We start from the raw sequence: 20,514 nt of genomic DNA on the forward strand, positions 1-20,514 counted from the left end.
TTTTTTTTTTTTTTTTTAAAGAAGCAATATATGTAATTTAAATCAAGTTTCTAAGTACAACTAAGAGCAGAAGGAAAAAAACAGAGCTTTGTAGTAACTGGATGACCTTAGATATTTACTTAGAATCTTAATTTCAGAGTATTTGTTTCACCAAAATCAAAATTAAGGAAGCAAAAAAAAAAAAAAAATGATGTGATCAACTTACTTTGCAATGATCATACTGAAGCTGTAAGGCTGGAACATCCCCTGCAATGGGCATTTGTTTCTTAAGCTCTTCATCTTTCATACTCAGCCATTTGATCAGTTCTTCTAAAGATGTCAGCAGCCTGTTCCACTTTTCAGCACTGGCCTCCAAATGGGCCCTGTTGAGAGAAAATACAAATCCTAGTTAGAAGAAATTTGAATCGCATTCACAAAGTTGCTTTCTTCAGTCTACTATTCTTATGTTGTTATTGTTAGTAAGTGCCTTCCAGTAGGTTCCAACTCACATTGACCTTGTATGAGATTTCCAAGGAGTGTCTGGTGGGCTTGAACCATCGACCTTGCAGTTAATAGTCCAGTGCTTATCCTACAGCACCATACCAGTATTTTTGTATAGCCAACTAATGATCATTTCCAATAAAGATGTTGACTCTTGTTAAAAAAATATATTTTTAATGAGAAAAAGATACTTCAAATAAGCTATAATAATGAGAGAACATATTATCAATTATATATCAAAATTTAAAACATACATCCACACACACCACAAAGGCATATATATCTGAGATTTTCAAGAATGATATAAACTTCTAAAAGCAGGTTTTAGTAGCTTATGTATAGTATCTATGCACATCTTAGTATATTTTTCTCATTTTTTCAATATACGAAGGGGCTTGGTAAAGTTTATGGGAAAATTCCATTCTCTTTTAACTATATTTTCCACAAACTGTTTGAAGTCACTTCATACATGGAGGGATAGAAAGAAAGAAGGAAAACGAAAATTGCATGCAAATACCTAGAAAGGTCCATATCAGATTTGGTTACCACAGAAAGTTCAGCGAACATAATTTGTATACATTTTTGTACTATTTGAACATTTACAAGGGTCTTTCTCTATAAACAAACAAATTAGTAAAAACAAAGCACCAATATTTATCCCAAAATATTAGAAAATAATAAGGCATTGCTAGAACAGAATACTATTTGGATTAAGGTTGATTAATGTCTAGTGACAAATAGTTTTTGTGATCAAATAATATTTGGGATAAATCAGTGATTATAGTACTTTATACCTTGATGTTACGGTGAACACTTTCTAGTTTTTAGCACAGAAAAGTATTTCTATGATTCTTAAATTATGAACTTAATAATTAAAGAAGAAAACTTAAATACATTTTTATGGGATTAAGTTTCCAATAAAAGCAAAAGTTCTTGAGGATAGAAATTTAAATAAAACCACAAATTTGCTAGTGGCTCTTCTTACAGCTCTGTAGAAAATCCAATGATCCAATTTCAATCCTCTCCATGGGTTGGATGGGTTAAGATGGATCAGACACTAACAATTCGAGAGTCCAGGAATTGGTCTTGACTCAACCCTGCAGTCCATTGGGCCCACAGTGAATGTGGATTTAATTGCTCACTCTGGTGATGGGAATTACCTTGATTGTTCATGACCTTTAAGATTTGGAGGAACAAGGCTGGTAGATAAAAACATAAGTCCTATTACACAACCACTTCCAAAGAGTAAAGACTTGGCTCTAATTTCCATGCATACAAATAAAATGAGAAAAATTATATTTAGATATGTATATATACTATGCATGGAGTCCTGGTATGCCACTGTGGGAAAAAATCACAGACCACAAGGTTGGTTTGAACCACAAGGACAGTAGCTCAAACTCACCAGCTCCTCTTGAAAACCAATAAACAGGGTCCCTATAAGTTGAAACCAACTCCACAGCACTCAACAACAACAATACACTATGCATACACTGCTGAAACTTGCATGTACAATTTTCCATTATATCATGGCCATTATACGTATAAACCTCATGTGTATGACTCATTTGGGGTAACCGAAGGTCCAAGAAACCTCTGTTCCCCGTGTTTCATATCGTCTGATACCATGAATTCTGCCTCTACAAACCTGCACCCTTACTGAAAATATGGGACTATGGTTTACCCAACCAGGCAAAGCTATTATTACTGTTTCTCTAACGTATCAGCAATTTCCTGTGTGAGCACCCACGTACCTGAGCCTTTGTCTTAATGTGCTAACTCTACTATAGTTAAGATGAGCAATTAACAATAACAACATAAATCTCTTCAACTCTAATTCATAACATAACTATAATCTATCACTCAATATTTGTGTTAAAATAGAAATGTTGTTGTTGTTGTTAAAGTGCCATTGAGTCGCTTCCAACACATAGCGACCCCATGTAGGGTTTCCCAACGTTGCAATTCAAACCAACCTTGAGGTGGAATGCTTATCCTAAGAATATCATTAACTGGGATTTACAGTCACATACAAAAGTCCAATTATTCTGCAGTCGATTTGCAGATTTACTACTGTGTTGTTATTGGGTGCCATTAGCTCAGCTACCACTCCTTGTGACCTTTTATACAACAGAATTAAATACTACCTGAGACTGCGCAATCCTCACAGTTGTTGTGTTTGAGCCACCCAGTATAAAACAAACTACCTGGGGTAGCACTGTAGTATAAGCACAGGACTGCTAACAGCAAGGCTGGCATTTCAAACTCATCATCCACTCCTCAGAAATCCTATACAGGTTGCTGTGAGAAGCCAACTCAACAGCACTAAAAACATTCAAACACTAAATTTCTATGTTTAATTCAAAAGAGTGAGGTACACAATAATAAGAAAAAAACTAAATACAGAAAGTTCAAAGCATTTTCTAATTCTCTGAGAATTGAATGATTAAAGAATCCATGTTATTCACTTGCATTTATGATAGGGTTGGTTGGCCCCCTAGGTGAGCTGATTGACCTCTCTTTATAAAATACTGGTTTAACAAGGTCCTGATTCTGCTGGAGCTCCAGCTTTGCTGTGTTCACAGTGATTGATTTTAGGCCAACTATGCAATTACCTTTCTCTGATAAACAATAATTTCACTTGTCACAGAGTAGAATGAAATAATTTCAGTGATACTAACTAAAAATTCTCTCTATTCTACAATTACAAATCATTTTGAACACATATATTTGGCTGAACGGTTGCAAGCTCTTTCCAATATGTTCAAATGCAAAACAAAATGGCAGCTAGACATCAAAGGTTCTTAAGCAAGAAGTGCCTGGGTGTCTCTGTATGCAAAACACGTATACACACACCTTGACCTTGTGTTTCTGATTATTGGCTATTGTTTCTTTGGTGTCGTTAGTTCAGTTTTTTAATCAATAAATGAACCGTACTTTATATTATTTGAAATCCAGCCACACATACTTTTTGTATTGAAGAGCATGCAAATATTTACTTCAATGCAATTAACTCTTTTGACTGTGCAGAAATAATGAAACTGATCATTTCAGCTTAAGGTATACAAAGTCTACGCCTCTTGAAGAAGCCAGCATTTTACACACTATCTACACAGATGAGAGCATTGTTGTTCTTTTTTAAAAAAGGGATGCTAAAGTGACTTTTAAATTAAAAAGTTACATTGGTGTATGTGTTCCCCTAGTCTTTCTTTTCTTGTAACAAAAAGCAAGCTGATGTGGCAGAAATTTGCCTAGCAGATCTTTCTGGTTATTCTCCAATACATTATTACTATAAATTCAGTGGATTACAACCATATGCCTGGATAAACGCAGGCATCCACAGTAGCCTTCAGAGTTCCACTTTCAACTAGATTCTTTCATCTTGCAAGATGAAAGCACTTTCTTGGGCAACGAGTTGAATGCTTTATAAGAAGAAACCTGAAATTTGTACTTTGTGTACTTGTACTTTCTCAATTTTACTACCAACATTGTAAACCTTAAAATTCCCTCTAAGCCATATAAATAATCACCAGTCACATTTTTAGAATCTTCATTTAAAACATCTATTTATCTAACTCCTGGGGGATTCAGATCAATGTAATTTATTATCTTAACTCCTCAACTGTTTCAGTTCATTTTTTAGACGCTTCACAGGTACAAAGTCATAATTTCATTGAATGGATTTATAAACCTAGGATGGTGTTTACTACAGAATATGCTTTATACAAGTCACCCCTTTTAGATGGAATCATTTATTTTATAACTCTCCAACATTTTCTTTCGAGTTCTGATGTGGTGTTGTAAGATAAGCACTGAACTGCTAACCAAAAGGCTGGCAGTTCAAACCCACCAGCTGCTCCTTGGAAACATTATACAGGGTTGCTATGAGTAGAAACTGATTTGATGGCACTTCGCAACAAAAATTCACTAGCTGCTCTTTGAAAATCCTATTCAGGGTTGCTGTGGGTCGGAACTGACTCGACGGCACTTAACAACAACAACAAAATCAAAAAAAACATTTTCTTACATGGTCAGTAAAAAAAAAAAAAAGGAATACAACAACATGTTGGAAAGCTCATAAAAATGGTAGTTCCACACTTAGAACATAGTAGAAAATGAACTATGAAGGAAACTATTTGTCAGTATCTGCTTTAAGTCACCAAGAGCCTTAAACCTATCAGGAAAAATATGTCCTCACACTAGCTATTATTGCTTCTCTTGGTAGTGTTGTGATGTGCTATCGAGTCAGCTCCAATTCATAGCGAACCTGTATAGTGTTTCCAAAGAGCAGCTGGTATGTTTGAACCACTGATCTGTGGTTACCAGTCCAATGCTTATCCTACAGTGCCACACCAGGAGTAGGTAACTCACTCATAATGCCCCATATAGGGTTTCCAAGGCTGTAAATCTTTGCAGGAGCAGAAAGCCTAACCTTTCTCCCACGGAGCAGGTGGTGGGCTCAAACCATCAGCCTAGTAGTTCACAGTACAGTGCTTGTCTGATGGAGCCACCACACTCCTCTCTTAGTGTATAGATATGAAAAAGCAAAAAAAAAAAAAAAATGAAGTGAATGAGGAGGGGAGAGCATTCTCTAAAATAAAATACATTTCCCATTTATTCAATACAGAGAAACACTCATGAAGCACCCACTCTGATATCAGGCACTGGACTGTTGCAGAGATAGAAGCATATGATGCCAACAGTACCAGCATCAAGTTCGTAGACAGACAAGTAAACCCAAAGAAGCCTGACAACAACTCTATGAAGTAACCATGGCTCAGAAAAGGAAGAAACTGGATCAGGATGCCACAGTGAAAATGTGGAACCTGATCCAAGTTCACGCTCTTTCTACTACATTGTTTCCCTTGTGGGCAGCATTTAGGGAGGTCAAAGGAAACCATCCAGATATTCCTTGGAGACATGTTATTGCAGAAAAGGACACCATGCTTGGAAAAATAGAGGGTTAGAATGAAATAGAACTCTGGTGTGGTTCTGTAGGATAAATACTGCACTGATAACCACAAACTCCGCAGTTCAAACCTACCAGCTGCTTTCAGAAACCCTATACAGGGTTGCTATAAATTGGAACCAACTCAATGACACCGAAAACCCACAGGAACATAACAGAAGACTCTCGATGAGATGGACTGGGCCAGTGGCTGCAACCATGACCTGAAGCCCAGCAGCAATTGTAAGCATGGTGCAGGACTGAGCAGTGATTCATTGTGTTGTACCCAGGTCACATACACTTAACAGCACCTATCAAGATCACCAATGATGTATTTGGAAAGTATATCTACCAAACAATATAATAATTCAAATTAAGTGAGGCAAAATATGCGAACCACATGGTTGAAAGTTAGAGTCTACCAGAGGCACCTGGGTAGAAAAATCTGGCTATCTATTTCCAAAAGATCAGTCACTGAAAACCCTAGAAAGCACAGTTTTACTCAGAGCACATGGGGTCATCATGGAATATGGGGTCATCATGGAATGGAGTAAATGAAACAACAGTTCTATTTACCATTCCCCTGCACAAGGACAGCACAGGATCAAAATCCAATGTACTATTATTCTAAGAGTATAGTTCCACTTTGGGTTATACTAAAACCCACAGATTATAAATTGTGTCATAATGAAAGCAAATACATTAATAGTACGAAAATAATGGATAGTATTAAAAGGAACTGATTTCTTCCTCCCAGAAAGGGAATGCAGACCTGTGGCACTGCGGGTTAATGCACTGGACTGCAAGGTCGGTTTGAACTGCAAGGTTGTTGGGTCAATTTCACCAGCCACTCCTCGGAAACCCTATGCAATGTTGTCATAAGTCAGAACACACTGGACAGCACTTAACAACAACAAAAAGCTTAATTAAGGAGCTCTGGTATCGTAGTGCTTACAACTCAAGCTGCTAACCTCAAGGTCAGCAGTTCAAAACTACCAGCCGATCTGTGAGTGAAAGAGGTGGCTTTCTATTGCCATAGAGATTTACAGACTCGGAAACCCTATACAGAGTAGCTATGAGTCAGAATCGACTCCACGGCACATAATCACCACCACCAATACCAAAGGATTTCATCAGGAACTATTGAAGGTCCAGACTTACTCAATTTGTATGTTGAGCAAATAACTCGAGAAGCTGAAGAAAAGCATGGCACCGTAGTTAGAGGAAGACTCACTAACAATGTGCAATATGCAGATGATACAACTTTGCTTGCTGAAAGCAAAGAAGACTTAAAATACTTACTAATGAAGATCAAAGACCACAATCTTTGGTAAGGTTTGCATCTCAATGTAAAGAAAACAAAAATCCTCACCACTGGACAAATAAATAACAACAAGATAAATGGAGAAAAGAATCATGAACACTCATGGAAGCAGCAGATAAGAAAGCAAATGACGTATTATTGCATTAGGCAAATCTGCTGCACAAGACCTCTTTAAAGTATTGAAGAGCAAACATGTCAGTTTAAGGACTAAGGTGTGCCTGATTCAAGCCATGGCATTTTCAATAACCTCATATGCATGTCTAAGTTGGACAATGAATAAAGAAGACCTTAGAAGAATTGATGCATTTGAGTTATGGTGTTGGAGGAGAATATTGAGAGTATCATGGACTACCAAAAGAACAAAGAAATCTATGTTGGAAGAAAGTGCAGCCAGCGTGCTCCTTAGAAGCCAGGATGGCCAGACTTCATCTCTCATAATTTAGACATATTATCAGCAGAGACCAGTCCCTAGAGACGGACATTATGCTTGGTAAAGTGGAGGTTCAGTGAAGGAGTGAAAGATCCCAAAAAAGATGAATTGGCACAATTGCAGCAGCAGTGCGCTCCAGCATAACGACAATTGTGAGAATGATCAGGACCAGACAGTGTTTCACTCTGCTGTACACAGGTCGCTTTGAGTCAGAACCTACTTGATGGCACCTAACAGCAACAACAAAAGACTCAGAAAGGAACCCTGGTGGTATTGTAGAATAAGCACTGGACTGCTAATCACAAACTGGGCAGTTAACACCTAGTAGCTGCTTTGAAGGAGAAAGATGAGCCTTTTGCTCCTGTAAAGCTTTACAGCCTCGCTAACCGTATATAGGGTCACTATGAGTCATAACTGACTCGTGTATAAAGGACTAGGAAGACTTCACACTCTGCTCCCATAAAGACTGCCATCGAGTTGATTCTGACTCACAGTGACACTGTGTAGGGTTTCTAAGGCTATAAATACTTACAGAAGCAGAAAGCCTCATTTCCCCCACAGAGCAATGGGTGAGTTTGAACTGCTGACCTTGTGGCTAGCAGCCCAGTGCTTATCCTACAGTGTCACCAGGGATCATAGCCTAGGAGACCCACTGGAGCAGTTTTACTCACTCCTATAGGATTGTCTGGTAGCGTAGTGGTTACGAACCTAAAGGTCAGCAGTTCAAAACTACCAGCTGTTCCGCGGGAGAAAGATGAGGCTTTCTGCTCCCGTAAAGATTTCCAGCCTCGGAAACCCTGTACAGGGTCGCTGTGCGTCGGAACTGACTCCACGGCACATAACCACAACAACAATAGGATTGTTATGAACAGGAACTGACTTGACGGCATACGACTACAGCAGAAGCTGACTGACTCCAGACTTTTTTAAAAGAATTTCCAAAATAGCCACCAACAACATGTAACTATCTACATTTACATTTAAATGAAGTGGCATATTTCAAACTTTAAATTCAGTTCAACAAGTCACAGTAGCCACATTTGGAATGCTCAATAACCTCATTTGGCTGTTGTTGTTGTTGTGAAGTGCCCTCGAGTCAGTTCCGACCCATAGTGACCCCGTATAGGGTTTTCCAAGGAGCAGCTGGTGAGCTTGAACCACTGACCTTGCAGTACAAATGGCTCTGCAGTCTGGCGCATTAACCCACAGTGCCACACCAGGACTCATTTGGCTAGTGGCTGTTATATTCAACAGTGAACACAGAGACCATTTGAGTCATCATACAAAGTTCTAATAGGAAACACTGCAAACAGGATGAGGGAAATGGCAGAATTCGCTACTGGAGTTGGGTAAAGGAAATTTTAGTAGCTTTACAATATAACCAGCAAAATCCGTTTGCTGATGGTGTTGTTGTTAAGTGCCTTCAAGTCTGTTCCAATTCATAGTGACCCTGTATAGGATTTCCAAGGAGCATCTGGTGAGTTTGAACCACCAACCTTGTGGTTCAAACTGACTTTGTGTCCAGTGCTTTATCCCACAGTGCCACACAGTTAAAGTAGTGTCAATGACATTGTAAAATGTGATAACATTAGATGTAAATGATGATGTTAAAGGTTAATCTTTTCTAAGGGCTTGCTAAAAAGTGCCCTGAAAGTTTAAGAGGCTCATAAAAAGAAGAGAAGATAGAATTTTATCTTTGAACTGGGTTTTTATTAGATCTGACAATTTCACTGTCCTTTGAAACCATATGTTAAGAAAGATCTCTATTAAACTTCATTAAGCTGATAAGTGGGCATTTAATTAATACAATCTTAAATTAAACACATTTAATGTAAAAATTCTAGCCATGTTATTCACAATACTGAACAAATTATATTACAATTCATTTTTTTCCAGAAGTATTAAGTATCGATTTTCCTATGAGCCTGTCTTTCAAGTAAAGTTTTAAATTATTAGCTATCTTCTCCTACAATGATCTTACTGAAATATATAATTACATGTACATTTTTTTAGACTGCAAAAGAATGCATGGTACATTGGATTTCAGTATTTAAAGAGCTTACTGAAGATCATCTGAAAATATTTTAATGCTGAAGACATTAACCCAAGGCATTGAGCTCATTACCTTGTTCCAATGACCAAATCATGGTCAAATGAGGTAAATAACTGCCAAGCACTTAATACCATGCCTGGTATGTGAACAAACAATAAATATTGGCTGTTATCAAATACTTAGCAAGCATTCTCTTTTCTCAAAATGATGATACATTAGAACAAATACCACCTGCCTGATAATACAGACTTTAGTGCAATTAAAGCACACTTTGAAATACAGACCACATGAATACTGTACACTCCAAGTAGCAGAGGGGCATCTATAAGATGGTCTCTTTCTTACAAAAGGATGAAGCAATCCAGGAAGGAAGGACAGGGGAATGTTTTAAGGCTAAAGAATAGAATGTTTAAAAAATAGGCGAGATGATATATGTGATAGAAAACCATTCAGAAACTCAGCGCCAATTGAAAATGAGAAGAACCAAAATAGAGGGGAAAAATACTTTGTTTCATAACTTTCTAGAGCAGTAGTAGAGAGCCCAGGATAAAAGGAAAAGGCAGAAAGGGTGCTATACTACCCACACACCCACACACCCACACACCCATACACCCCTACACATACACACTGAGTGTCAGAGCTCAGAGATTGGGAAAGAAGACAGAGGAAGCTCGAGGGGCAGGACCAGAGGGTCCTGACCTTAATGAAATGGTTTATAATGGACTCTAAGCTGTGTACAGCAGGGTCACTAGGAGTCAGAAGTAACTTGATGGCACGTAACAACAACAAACAAGCTGTGTAAAAGGGGTTCATGAATTCTGAAAACAGAAAGTTTGAGTTACTAAAGATCTGGAAGGAAATGAGCATGTTTAGAAGAAGGAGATATCTCAGAATGCCACAGCTGGAAAATACTGGAGGATGCGCAGCTTTTTAAGGTACATACTTGGAATATTGTAGGTTAGTTATATAAAAATGGTTGTTCCTGTTAGCTGTCATCACATTAGCTCCAACCTTATGTAGAACAGAACAAAACACTGTCCAGTTCTGGGCCATCTTCATGATTGGATGTTCGAGCTCATCGTTGTGGCTATTTGGTGAATCCATCTCTTCAAGAGTTGTTCGACTTTCAATGGCTCTCTACCAAACATGATGTCCTTCTCTAGCAACAAGCTGGCTCTGACATATAATAGACTACCGAAGGACGGCATCTCTGGATAAGGTCCAAAGTTTACGTGAGAAGACCTGTATTAAGGATGATGGGGTAAATGATTCTGATTTGATACAACACTCTTCTCTGGCTAACATGGTAAAACTAATCATGTTCACATACACCTGGCCAGGTGAAACGTGATCAAATAAAGTATGTCTTCTAGAGGATGAAAAACAGAGGGCAAGAAGGATATTATATTCAAGCATTAGAGACTGGGACAGTAGATAGAGCAAGTTCAAGTGGAAGAGGGACTTGAACGAGGGTATGACCAGGTCTATGGGCTTAGATGGAGTACTGGTGTGGTGCTGTAGCATAAGCACTGGGCTACAAAGTTTGAATTCGCTACATCAGCAGTTCAAACTCACCAGTCGCTTCTCAGAAACCCTATACAGTAGGGTAGGGAATGTCTGACCCATGGGCCGTATACATCGTTTGGTCTGTCACTGCCAAGGCAACTGCAGTTCTAGTTATCACATTGTGGTTGTTAAGTGCTGTCGAGACAGTTCCGACTCAATCACATTATTGTTTTTAAGTGGTATCAAGTCAGTTCTGACTCGTAGTGACCCTGTATTGGGTTTCCGAGGTGTGGCTGGTGAGCTTGACCTGCAGACTTTGCAATTCAAACGGACTTTGCAGTCCAGTGCATTAGCCTGCAACACCACCAGGACTCCTCCATGAAATGTCTGACCAAATAGAGCAGACTAACTTTTTTTAAAAAATAAGATATCTCATGTATTGAATGAAATCCAACCAAGAAGAAAAGGAGCATGTTTTACAAGGGGACTTCAAAAGGTTTGTAGGAAAATGGAATGAAAAAATAATGGAATATTTCTACAAAGTTTTTGCAGCCCTTTGTATACTCAGAGGATATTTTGGCTACATATCTTATTATAAAAGAAGGTGCTGTGTTATTCAAAGACATGTGACTTCAGACTAATTTTTAAGTTGTAATTTTGTATGGCCTGCAAGTGATGTTCTGGTTTCCACCCCTGCTATACAGGGTTGCTATGAGTTGGAACTGACTCAAAAGCTCTTAACAACAATGGTCTTAGATACTCATAATGTAAAAGAAACTTGGAAATACAAACGTAGAACATATCAATACGGGTATTGACGTCAAGATTACAAAGAGATGGAGACTGTGTCATACAGACCAAAGGAAACAGGAATAAGTAAGCTCGTGATAGGACAGATCGGGTGTATTAATGTCTAAGAAGAAGACGCTGAGAGATGGCGAAGTAATGCTTAAGATGTAGCAACAAGCAACAGCGGGGCAGCCAAATCCCCTATACCTGTGTGGCAGGCACCTGTTGAGTCAGTGTGTCTGTGGGAGCCTTACTGGAATGTTACGGCTAACACTGTGATTGGCTGGTGTCCACAACAGTTGTTAAAAATTCCAAATATGCCCACCATTGGAATATGGTGAGGAAAATGGGGAAATTAGCCTTTATTACAGAGTTCCAAGCCAAGTGGGTAATTAAAGGGTAAAGTCAAGTTTCAATTACAGAAAAGAGTGTTGGAAGGGCTTATGGAAATATTAAAGACATAAAGATGTGTTCACAATAATAGATACTACTATAAAGGATAAATTGTGCTTTAAAGGAATGAGAAGAAATAACCCAGGAACAGATCTGAGGACTGTGACCACTAGTTAGAAAAGACTGAAGAAGGCAGGAGGTGGGGAGGGAGACTGACGGCATATTTGTCTGTGAGAAGACTTGCCTTCCACTCCTCCAGGAGGAATTTTCTCATTAAGCACATGCCTGGCCTCTTCTCTACCTTTTACTCAGCCTCAGCAGAGGTAGAGTGAAGAATCTGACTGGTAAAATTTAGGGAAATAACTGGATGTGCTTAACTAAAACCACCCTTTTTCTGTTGGGAACAAGCCTATGGAGACTGACTTTCTTTCTGCTCTTCCATATCAGGTTTCCCACCTGACCAGTGAATGCTGATAATTATGTCTCATTTCATGATTCGGTTAACAATCCCACTCAGGCTTTACTCTAAGCTACCTCTACCAACCTGGACTTTATCAGTAATTAACATGATATGTTAGCTCTCTGCTTTCAATACGTTTCTATCTTACTCAGATCTAGGAGAGTAGAGGGTCCGCAAAAAAAGAGGAAGCACCTCAATAGCATGGATTGGCACAATGGATGGAACAATGTGCTCAAACACATCAGCACCTGTGGAGCTGCTGTAGGACTCGGTGGTGCTTGTTTTCCTTCTATTGGACACAGAGTTACTATGAGCCAGATTCAGCTTGACGACACCTAACAACAATACTCTCAGAAACTGAACATTAGTCCCTGACAGAAAAGGATAGGTAGGCAGAATTTCTGTTTCTTTTCAACTAAGTAGTATCAAACACAATGATGACCAATGAGAATAGCAAAGGATAGCAATTATTGAGCATTTAGATTCCTTGGTGGTACAAATGATAATGCATCAGTCATTTGAACTGCAAGGTCAGTGGTTCAAACTCACCAGCTGCTCCTTGGAAACCCTATACAGGGTCGCTATGGGTCGGAACCAACTCACTGGCACTCAACAACTACCTTTAATGGAGTCCTGGTGTAGTGCTATGGGCAAATGCATTGGACTGCAAAATCATTTGAACCACAAGGTTGGGGGGTTCAAGTTCACTAGCGGCTCCTTGGAAACCCTATACAGGGTTGCTATAGGTCAGAAACGACTCGACAGCACTTAACAACAACTACGATTAAAGCACTAAAGCACACAGAGCACAAAACTTAGCACAGCAGCATGATCATACTGTGCACAACTCAGTGGCATTAAATACATTCACAGTATGTACAATCATCAAGACCATCTAGGTCACCAAATGGAAATCTTGTTCCCATTAAGCAATCACTCTCCATTTCTCCCTCCCCACGGTCCCTGGCAACCAATCATCTGCTTTTTGTATAAACAGATTTGCATACTCAGGAAACGTTTTTATGGTGTCTTTCACTTAGCATAATGTTTTCAAGGTTCATTCCTGTTGCAGTATGTTTCAATATTTTATTCCTTTTATTCTAGCTGAATAATTTTTCCATTGAAATACCACCAGTCACTTGCCAGTGTGTAATACTGGGGTTGCTTGTGTGTTGCTGTGATGGTGAAGCTATACCACTGGTGTTTACAATACAAGCAGGAACACTCATGGTGTGGGATGACACAAACAACATCATACAGGACAAAAGCAAAAAGGTCATCAGAAAGGCAGGAAAGAAAAAAAAAAGACCAATATAGATATCAGAAGAGAAGCTGAAATTTGCCCTCCAGCCTAGAAATGCTAAAGAGAATGGAAGAAGTGAGAAGTCACACAGCTAAACAGAAAATAGCAAAGGGCAATGTTAGAAGAAGACAAAGCAAAGCATCATAATAAAATATACAAAGACCTGGAGTTAGAAAACAAGCTCAGCATTTCTCAAGCTAAAATAATTGAAGAAAAAATTCAAGCCTCGGGTTGCAATATTGAATGATTCTATGGGCACTATTTGAGTGATGCAGAAAACGTCAAAAGAAGATGAAGGGAGTACACACTGTACCAAAAAGAAAAGGTCAATGTTCAACTATTTCAAGAAGTAGCATGTGATGAATTACTGATTGAGAGTACTGAAGGAAGAAGTCCATGCAGGCAGCACTGAAGGCATTGTCGAAAATCAAGGATCCAGGAACTGATGGACTACAAATCTCTCACTCACCTATGTCAAGAAATTTGCAAGACACCTACCTTCACAACTGATTGGAAGAGACACATTATTTGTGCCAATTCCAAAAAGAGGTGACCCAGCAAAATTTGTATATGAAAGAACTAGTTACTATCACATCCAAGTAAAACGTTGCTGAAGATAATTAAAAACATCTGCTACAGTACATGGACAAAGAACTGTCAGAAATTCAAGATGGATTCAGAAGGACATGGAACTAGGGATATCATTGTTGACATAAGATGGATATTGGCTGAAAGCAAAGGTTTTAGATCGTGTGGACAATGACAAGCTATGGATAAAACTGGATATTCCAGAACATTTATTTATGCTCATGACAGACCAACAGGCAACTGTTAGAACAGAACAAGGGGATACTGAATGAATTAAAATCAGGAAAGTTGTATATCAGTGTTGTATTCTGTCACTAAACTTACCCAATCTATATGCTGAACAAATAATTTTTTATGAAAAAGAAGGTGGCATTAGGATTGGAGTAAGACTCATTAACAATCTGCGATATACAGAAAATACAGCCTCAATTGCAGAAAGACTTAAAATATTTGTTGATATGGGATGCACCTCAATATAAAAACAAAAATCCTCACCAACGGACCAATAAATAATATCTTGATAAATGGAGAAAAGATGAAGTTGTCATTTTGCTTGGATCCACTATCAACACTCAGGAAAGCAGCAGTCAAGAAATTAAACAATGTAGTGCATTGGGCAAATCTGCTGCACCTTAAAAGGGCAAACCTCCTTTTAAGGTGTTCAAGAACAAAGATACCGATTTGAGAACTAAGATGCATCTGACCCAAGTACAGTATTTTCAATAACCTTACACTATGCATTGGACTGAAAACCACAAAGTCACAGCTCAAGCCCATCAGCCTCTCTGCAGGGGAAAAATGACGCTTTCTTCTCCAAGAAGATTTAAAGTCTCAGGAAACCCTTCACTGGGTCACTATGAGTAGGAAACAACTTGAAGGCACTTAACATATGCATGTAAAAGTCGGACAGTGAATAAAGAAGACCATAAATGATTGATACATTTGAGTTGTTGTTTTGCAGAAGAATATTGAAGGTACCATGATCTGCCCGAAGAACAAACAGCTCTGTGTTGGAACTACAGCTGGAGTGCTCCTTAGAAGTCAGGATGGTGAGACTCTGTCTCTAATACTTTGGGCATGTTATCAAAAAGGACCAGTCCCAGTAGAAGGATGTCATGCTTGGTAAAGTGTCATGGTTGTTGTTGTTGTTATGTGTCGTGGAGTCGGTTCCAAATCATGGAGACCCTGTAAATCTTTACAAGAGCAGAAAGCCTCATTCTTCTCCCGTGGAACCACTGGTGATTTCCTCTGACTTGTAACCACTACGCTACCAGAGCACATTTGGTAAAGTGTAGGGTCAGCAAAAAAAAAAGGAAGACTCCAATGAGATGGATTAGCATAGTGACAACAGTACTGGGCTGAAGCATTAACAACTGTGAGGATGGTCTAGACCGGACAGTGTTTCGTTCTGTTGTTCCCAGGTTTGCTATGAGTCGAAACTGACTCGACAGCACCTTACAAAAACAGTATTTCATGGCATGGGTCTACTGTAGTACTGTTTTTCATTGATTCATCTGTCGCTGGGCATTTAAGTTGCTTCCATTTCTTAGCTGCTTTTGTGTGTGTGTGGCGATCCTAACGCTGTGAAGTGGTATCACATTATGATGTCAACAGTCAGTTCCCTAATGTCTAAGGTATTAGCACAATGGCAGAAGTAGTGGGCTCAGGCATAGCAACAATTGGGAGGACAGCACAGGACTGGGCAGTGTTTTGTTTTGTGGTTCATGACTCAGCAGTACCTAACAACAATAACAATGTCCAGTGATGATGACCAGCATTTCACGTGCTTATTATCACCTTACTTTTTGACACTTTCTCCTCCGTTGGTTCTTGACTCCCCCCTTGGTCTTTCTCCTTCTTCAAGGACAGTCACTTTCCAGACTTCTTTTGCTGGCTTCACGTTCCTTCACTTGGTTCTTATGAATTAAGGCTCCCTGGGATTCTTTCCTTGCCTCTGCTAATTTTTACCTCTTGCCCACTCATTATGTGGACCTGTCACCTCTATCTAAAGAACTCCTCCAAGTATCTAGGAGGGGGTCTCAAAAAGGTCAAGAAAAAAATTCATAATCTTTTAATTCCATTTGCCCACGAACTTTTTAAAGCCCCTTCATACCTCACTGTTCTGCAGCTCTCTAGTGATGAACAGATATCCATCCAATGGCTACTGGTTATCCAATCCTGGATGCTCCAACAATGGCTCAAAATGTGAACTAAATGTCTCATTCATTCCTAGCATTTGAAAAGGTCCCCTAACAGTGCGCCAGTCTTCAGAATGCACAATTTGATGTGTCTATCATCATTTTGTGTGAGGTATATCTCCACAGATCAGCCTTAATCATGCCACCAAAAAGGTTTCTGAAGACTCTCCATGGCCAATGGAATGGCGAATGATGCATACAGGTATTCCTTGCTTCGTCTCATATCTCTCTTTCAATCTCTTTCTCTAGACACAAGTTCTTCCCCTCAGTACCACCAGGAATTCTGTTTTTAGTCAGACTAAACTTCTATAATCTTCCCCGGAGAAACAGTACTATTTATTTCAAGCCTCTTGCTTACATGCCGTTTAGCAACCCACCCAGTTCACGTGGAGTAGGCAGAAGTCTACATCTTTCAGGGCTTAAGAATTCCCTTTATGTAGCCTTTGATGGCCTTCTCAAAGGAAAAGGATTGCCCCTTCCTTTGGGAAGGAACTGTGACCCCCGCCATGAGGGCAGACATTGTCTTTTACATGATTATTAACACCCAAAACAGAGAAACAGGCTCTCACTGAATGTTTGATTAAGTGCCTGAGTTTCATGACATGGGTACAAGGATAAAAATGATTCTAATTAGTTCATTATCACATTCTCCTGGAATAGTATACTCTAACATGTCTTGATGCAGAAGCCTACTAGTACAAGCTTATTGTCTCATCTTCCAAAAATAACATTTATTTACTTATTAGATAATACTTCTGCCGTAGTTATCTGTCTCTCAAGAGTGGAAAAAAAAAAAAATTAAATGTTACTTGACAGCTTAGCCAATAACTACAAAGAAGGGCCAAAAGATTTTTGTTTTTAATGAACAGCTTTCACTCTGAAAAGATCTGATTATGAGGTTGTTGTTGTTATTGTTAAGTGCCGTTGAGTCGGTTCCGACCCATAGCGACCCTGAACAGGGTTTCTGAGGCTGTAAATCTTTACGAGAGCAAAAAGCCTCATCTTTCTTCTGCAGAGCAGCTGGTAGTTTCGAACTGCTGACCTTGTGGTTCCGCAGCCCAATTTGTAACCACTACACTACCAGAGCTCCTTGATTATGAGGTAGACCTTTATTAAATTCTACTTCATAAAAAACTCCATCATCTAAATGCTCAAAACCCCAGCAGCATGTGTTCAGTCTTCACTAGAGCCAGGCCAGTGGCTTTTAGCTTCTTAGATACTGACTTTGCCTCACTCTATGAATGCTTTTCATTGTGCTAATATTTCCAATCTCTTTATTTATATTTATGGGGAACAGAAAGTTCCAACACAATGGAATCTGGCCAATTGAAAACTCAAGTCTTAAACAAGTGTAAATATGTTCTCTCGCTGCACAAGAGTCCTTAATTTTTCTCTTTTATCATTAAAAAAGAATAGTTGGCCAATGTTGAAATAATTCCCAAAAGGAACTTTCTGCAGAGCTGCCCCTTCCCATTCTATGGTACCTTCTTCCTCAAGTGTAGAAAGAAACACAAATGTCCCCTCTATGAACCCCAGAAGAATGTCAACCACTCAAGACATCTCATCAAAAAGGAATTTTTTTTTAAATCACAATAAATTATCATAGAAGATTGAAGCCCTCTCTAAATTAAAAAATAAAATAAAATATCCGTCAAATTGATTTCAACTCATGGTAACTCCATGTAGAGTTCAAAGTAGAGTCCACAGGGTTTCAATGACTGAATTTTTGCAAGTAGATCATCAAGATTTTCTTTGAGGACCCTTCTGAGTTGACTCAAATCTCCACCATTTTGTCTAGCAACCAATTGTGCTGACCACTGGTATCAGGACTTGTTTGGCATTAAAAAGAAAACCAAAAGGGGAGGCGGCAAAATGGTGGACTAGGCAGAAAGACTGTAAAGACCCTCTACAAACATAGATAAGGATAACTAAATGAAACATGCATATGATAGTCCTGAAATTCTGAGCTTCAGATGAAGCGATACAGAAGTGGAATGCATGCTATTAGGAGACAGAGGTGAGCAGACTGAAAACTAAGGAGAGATTGATGATATAAGCCAGCACTGGATGAACACAGTCATCTTGAGCTTTTGTGAGCAGCTTCAAAGACAAGGAAAGTGATTGGTATTGCAGAAACATACCTGTGGCTTGCAGAGAAAAAGGTGCAATATTTTTCTTGTTCCCTATACTCCTGTTATGACCAGAGGTAAGATCGGCACCCCCACACACAGACACCCAGGGAAGCTACCACTTCCATGCAGCAGAGGGAGCTGTATGTAAGTGAGCACCTCAGAATGGGCCCCATTACAGGAGGGGGAGCTGTCCTCATTGACCCTGTTTCGGCAGACCCTGATCCAGATCTGAAGAATCAGCTCTGGCCAGCCCTAGACTAGCCCTCACTAGAAGCAGCAGCTGAACTGATGCCAGGGACAAGAAGGGGGAAAAAACAAACAAACTGCTGATCTGTGCTGATGACTGAGCCAGCTGTGGTGTGTTCATCTTGAACTTTTACAGGCGACTTTGAAGGCAAGATGGCAGTAAGTGGTGCAGAGGCATACCACTTACTGGTGGACAGAAAGGGGCAAATTTTATTTTTATTCTTTTCTTCGTGTATTCCAAATTACCCTAGAGGACTAGAGGGGTGGCTGGTCCCCATCTAAGTACACTCCCAGGAAAGGTCCTGATCTCCAAGCTGTCAGAGGCACATCAAAATGTGTGAAGAGCTAGTAGTACCAACCCTGGAACCTGGAATCAGGTGTGGTCAATGCCAGACCTGTAGCACTCTGGATTAGAGAGACCTGTTACCCTTGGCTCCCCTTTGGGGAAGAAATACCCCGAAACTCCATCTGCTTGGAGGTCTGTACAAACTAGATCCGGATTGGATGCCTAGAACAGACAACACCTAGCTCTACAAGAACTCCATGTAGGGTTGAGTGTCACCATCCAATTCGTAACCCACCCATGAAGTGAGGTCTATGGCTGGCAGAAGACCCTAAAATTCTTTCCTTTGGCACTTGACCTGTTTTTATTTGACCTATTGGTTTTGTTTCTTCATTCCATCTCCTTTAACTTTCTCTCTTGCTTTCTCTCCTTTCTATCTGCCTTTCACTTTTTCTTCTTTTTCTTCCTGCTTCTGTTTCCCAACCACTGCTGCTGCTTTCCTTTGCTTTTTTTCTTTTTGATCCTACTTTATTTATTTGTTTGTTTATTACTCTCTGGTCTCTTTCCCTTTTACACATTTATTTCCATTAATTGTGTTTAGGTCTTTGTTCTTTTTCTTTTCTCTTTGCATTATTTTATTTTCGTCACCATCTTTTCTCTGGTTATTGAGTTCTTTTGCTAGCTGTTGTCTGTTTTTTTCTTTCTTTCTTTACTCTTTTTATTTTCTCACTGTTGTTTGCTGGTTTGTGTTTGTTTTCCTTCTCTCTTGTGTGTTTCCTCTTCTTGTCTCACTTGACAAGCAACAGCAACTGCAGCCATATAACCCAGGCAAAACCGTACCCCTTACAGTTCTACCTAATGGGCAAAAGCCAATACCAGCTGCTATACACTGTATCAATAACACCAACATCAGCCAAATCCATACTAAATGGAACTGTATAAAAAACACATAGAGAATAGTTCACAGTTTCACCTCCTGATCACACCCACCAGGAGGCAGCTGGTGATTGCCTAACAAATGCACAAACGTACCATCATCAACTGAATACAACAACATCACAATGTCTCAAAAACAGCAGACGATTTCTTCACATGAAGAAATTAAGACATAGTAGCTCAAACAAGTTGATTAAATGGCAGATGTAGAAAATATTTTTGAGCCCAAAACAGTTATTGAAACAATCTGAAAAAGAATTAAAAGAGAATGATATTTAGGTACATCTAAGAATTGACAGGAAGGCACAGGAAAACAAGAATTCAAGAAAACAATGCAGGAATGATCAAACAAAATAGATAACGAATTGGAGACAATATAAAACCTGCAATTAATCCAGAGGATTAATACTAAGATTTCACAAATGGACAATATGTTGAAAGGACA

General features: G+C 39.2%; 1 protein-coding gene across 1 annotated transcript in view; it reads right to left on the bottom strand.

Moving 5' to 3' along the window:
- The window catches only part of UTRN (utrophin), a 574,637-nt gene that overhangs the window by 206,364 nt on the left and 347,759 nt on the right, over positions 1–20,514 (bottom strand). Inside the window, 1 exon segment of the mRNA XM_006834702.1 lies at positions 206–362. Coding sequence (XP_006834765.1) covers positions 206–362 — 157 coding nt within the window.

This window comes from Chrysochloris asiatica, unplaced genomic scaffold, assembly GCF_000296735.1.
Source record: "Chrysochloris asiatica unplaced genomic scaffold, ChrAsi1.0 scaffold00013, whole genome shotgun sequence".
NCBI classification, from domain to species: Eukaryota; Metazoa; Chordata; class Mammalia; order Afrosoricida; family Chrysochloridae; genus Chrysochloris; species Chrysochloris asiatica.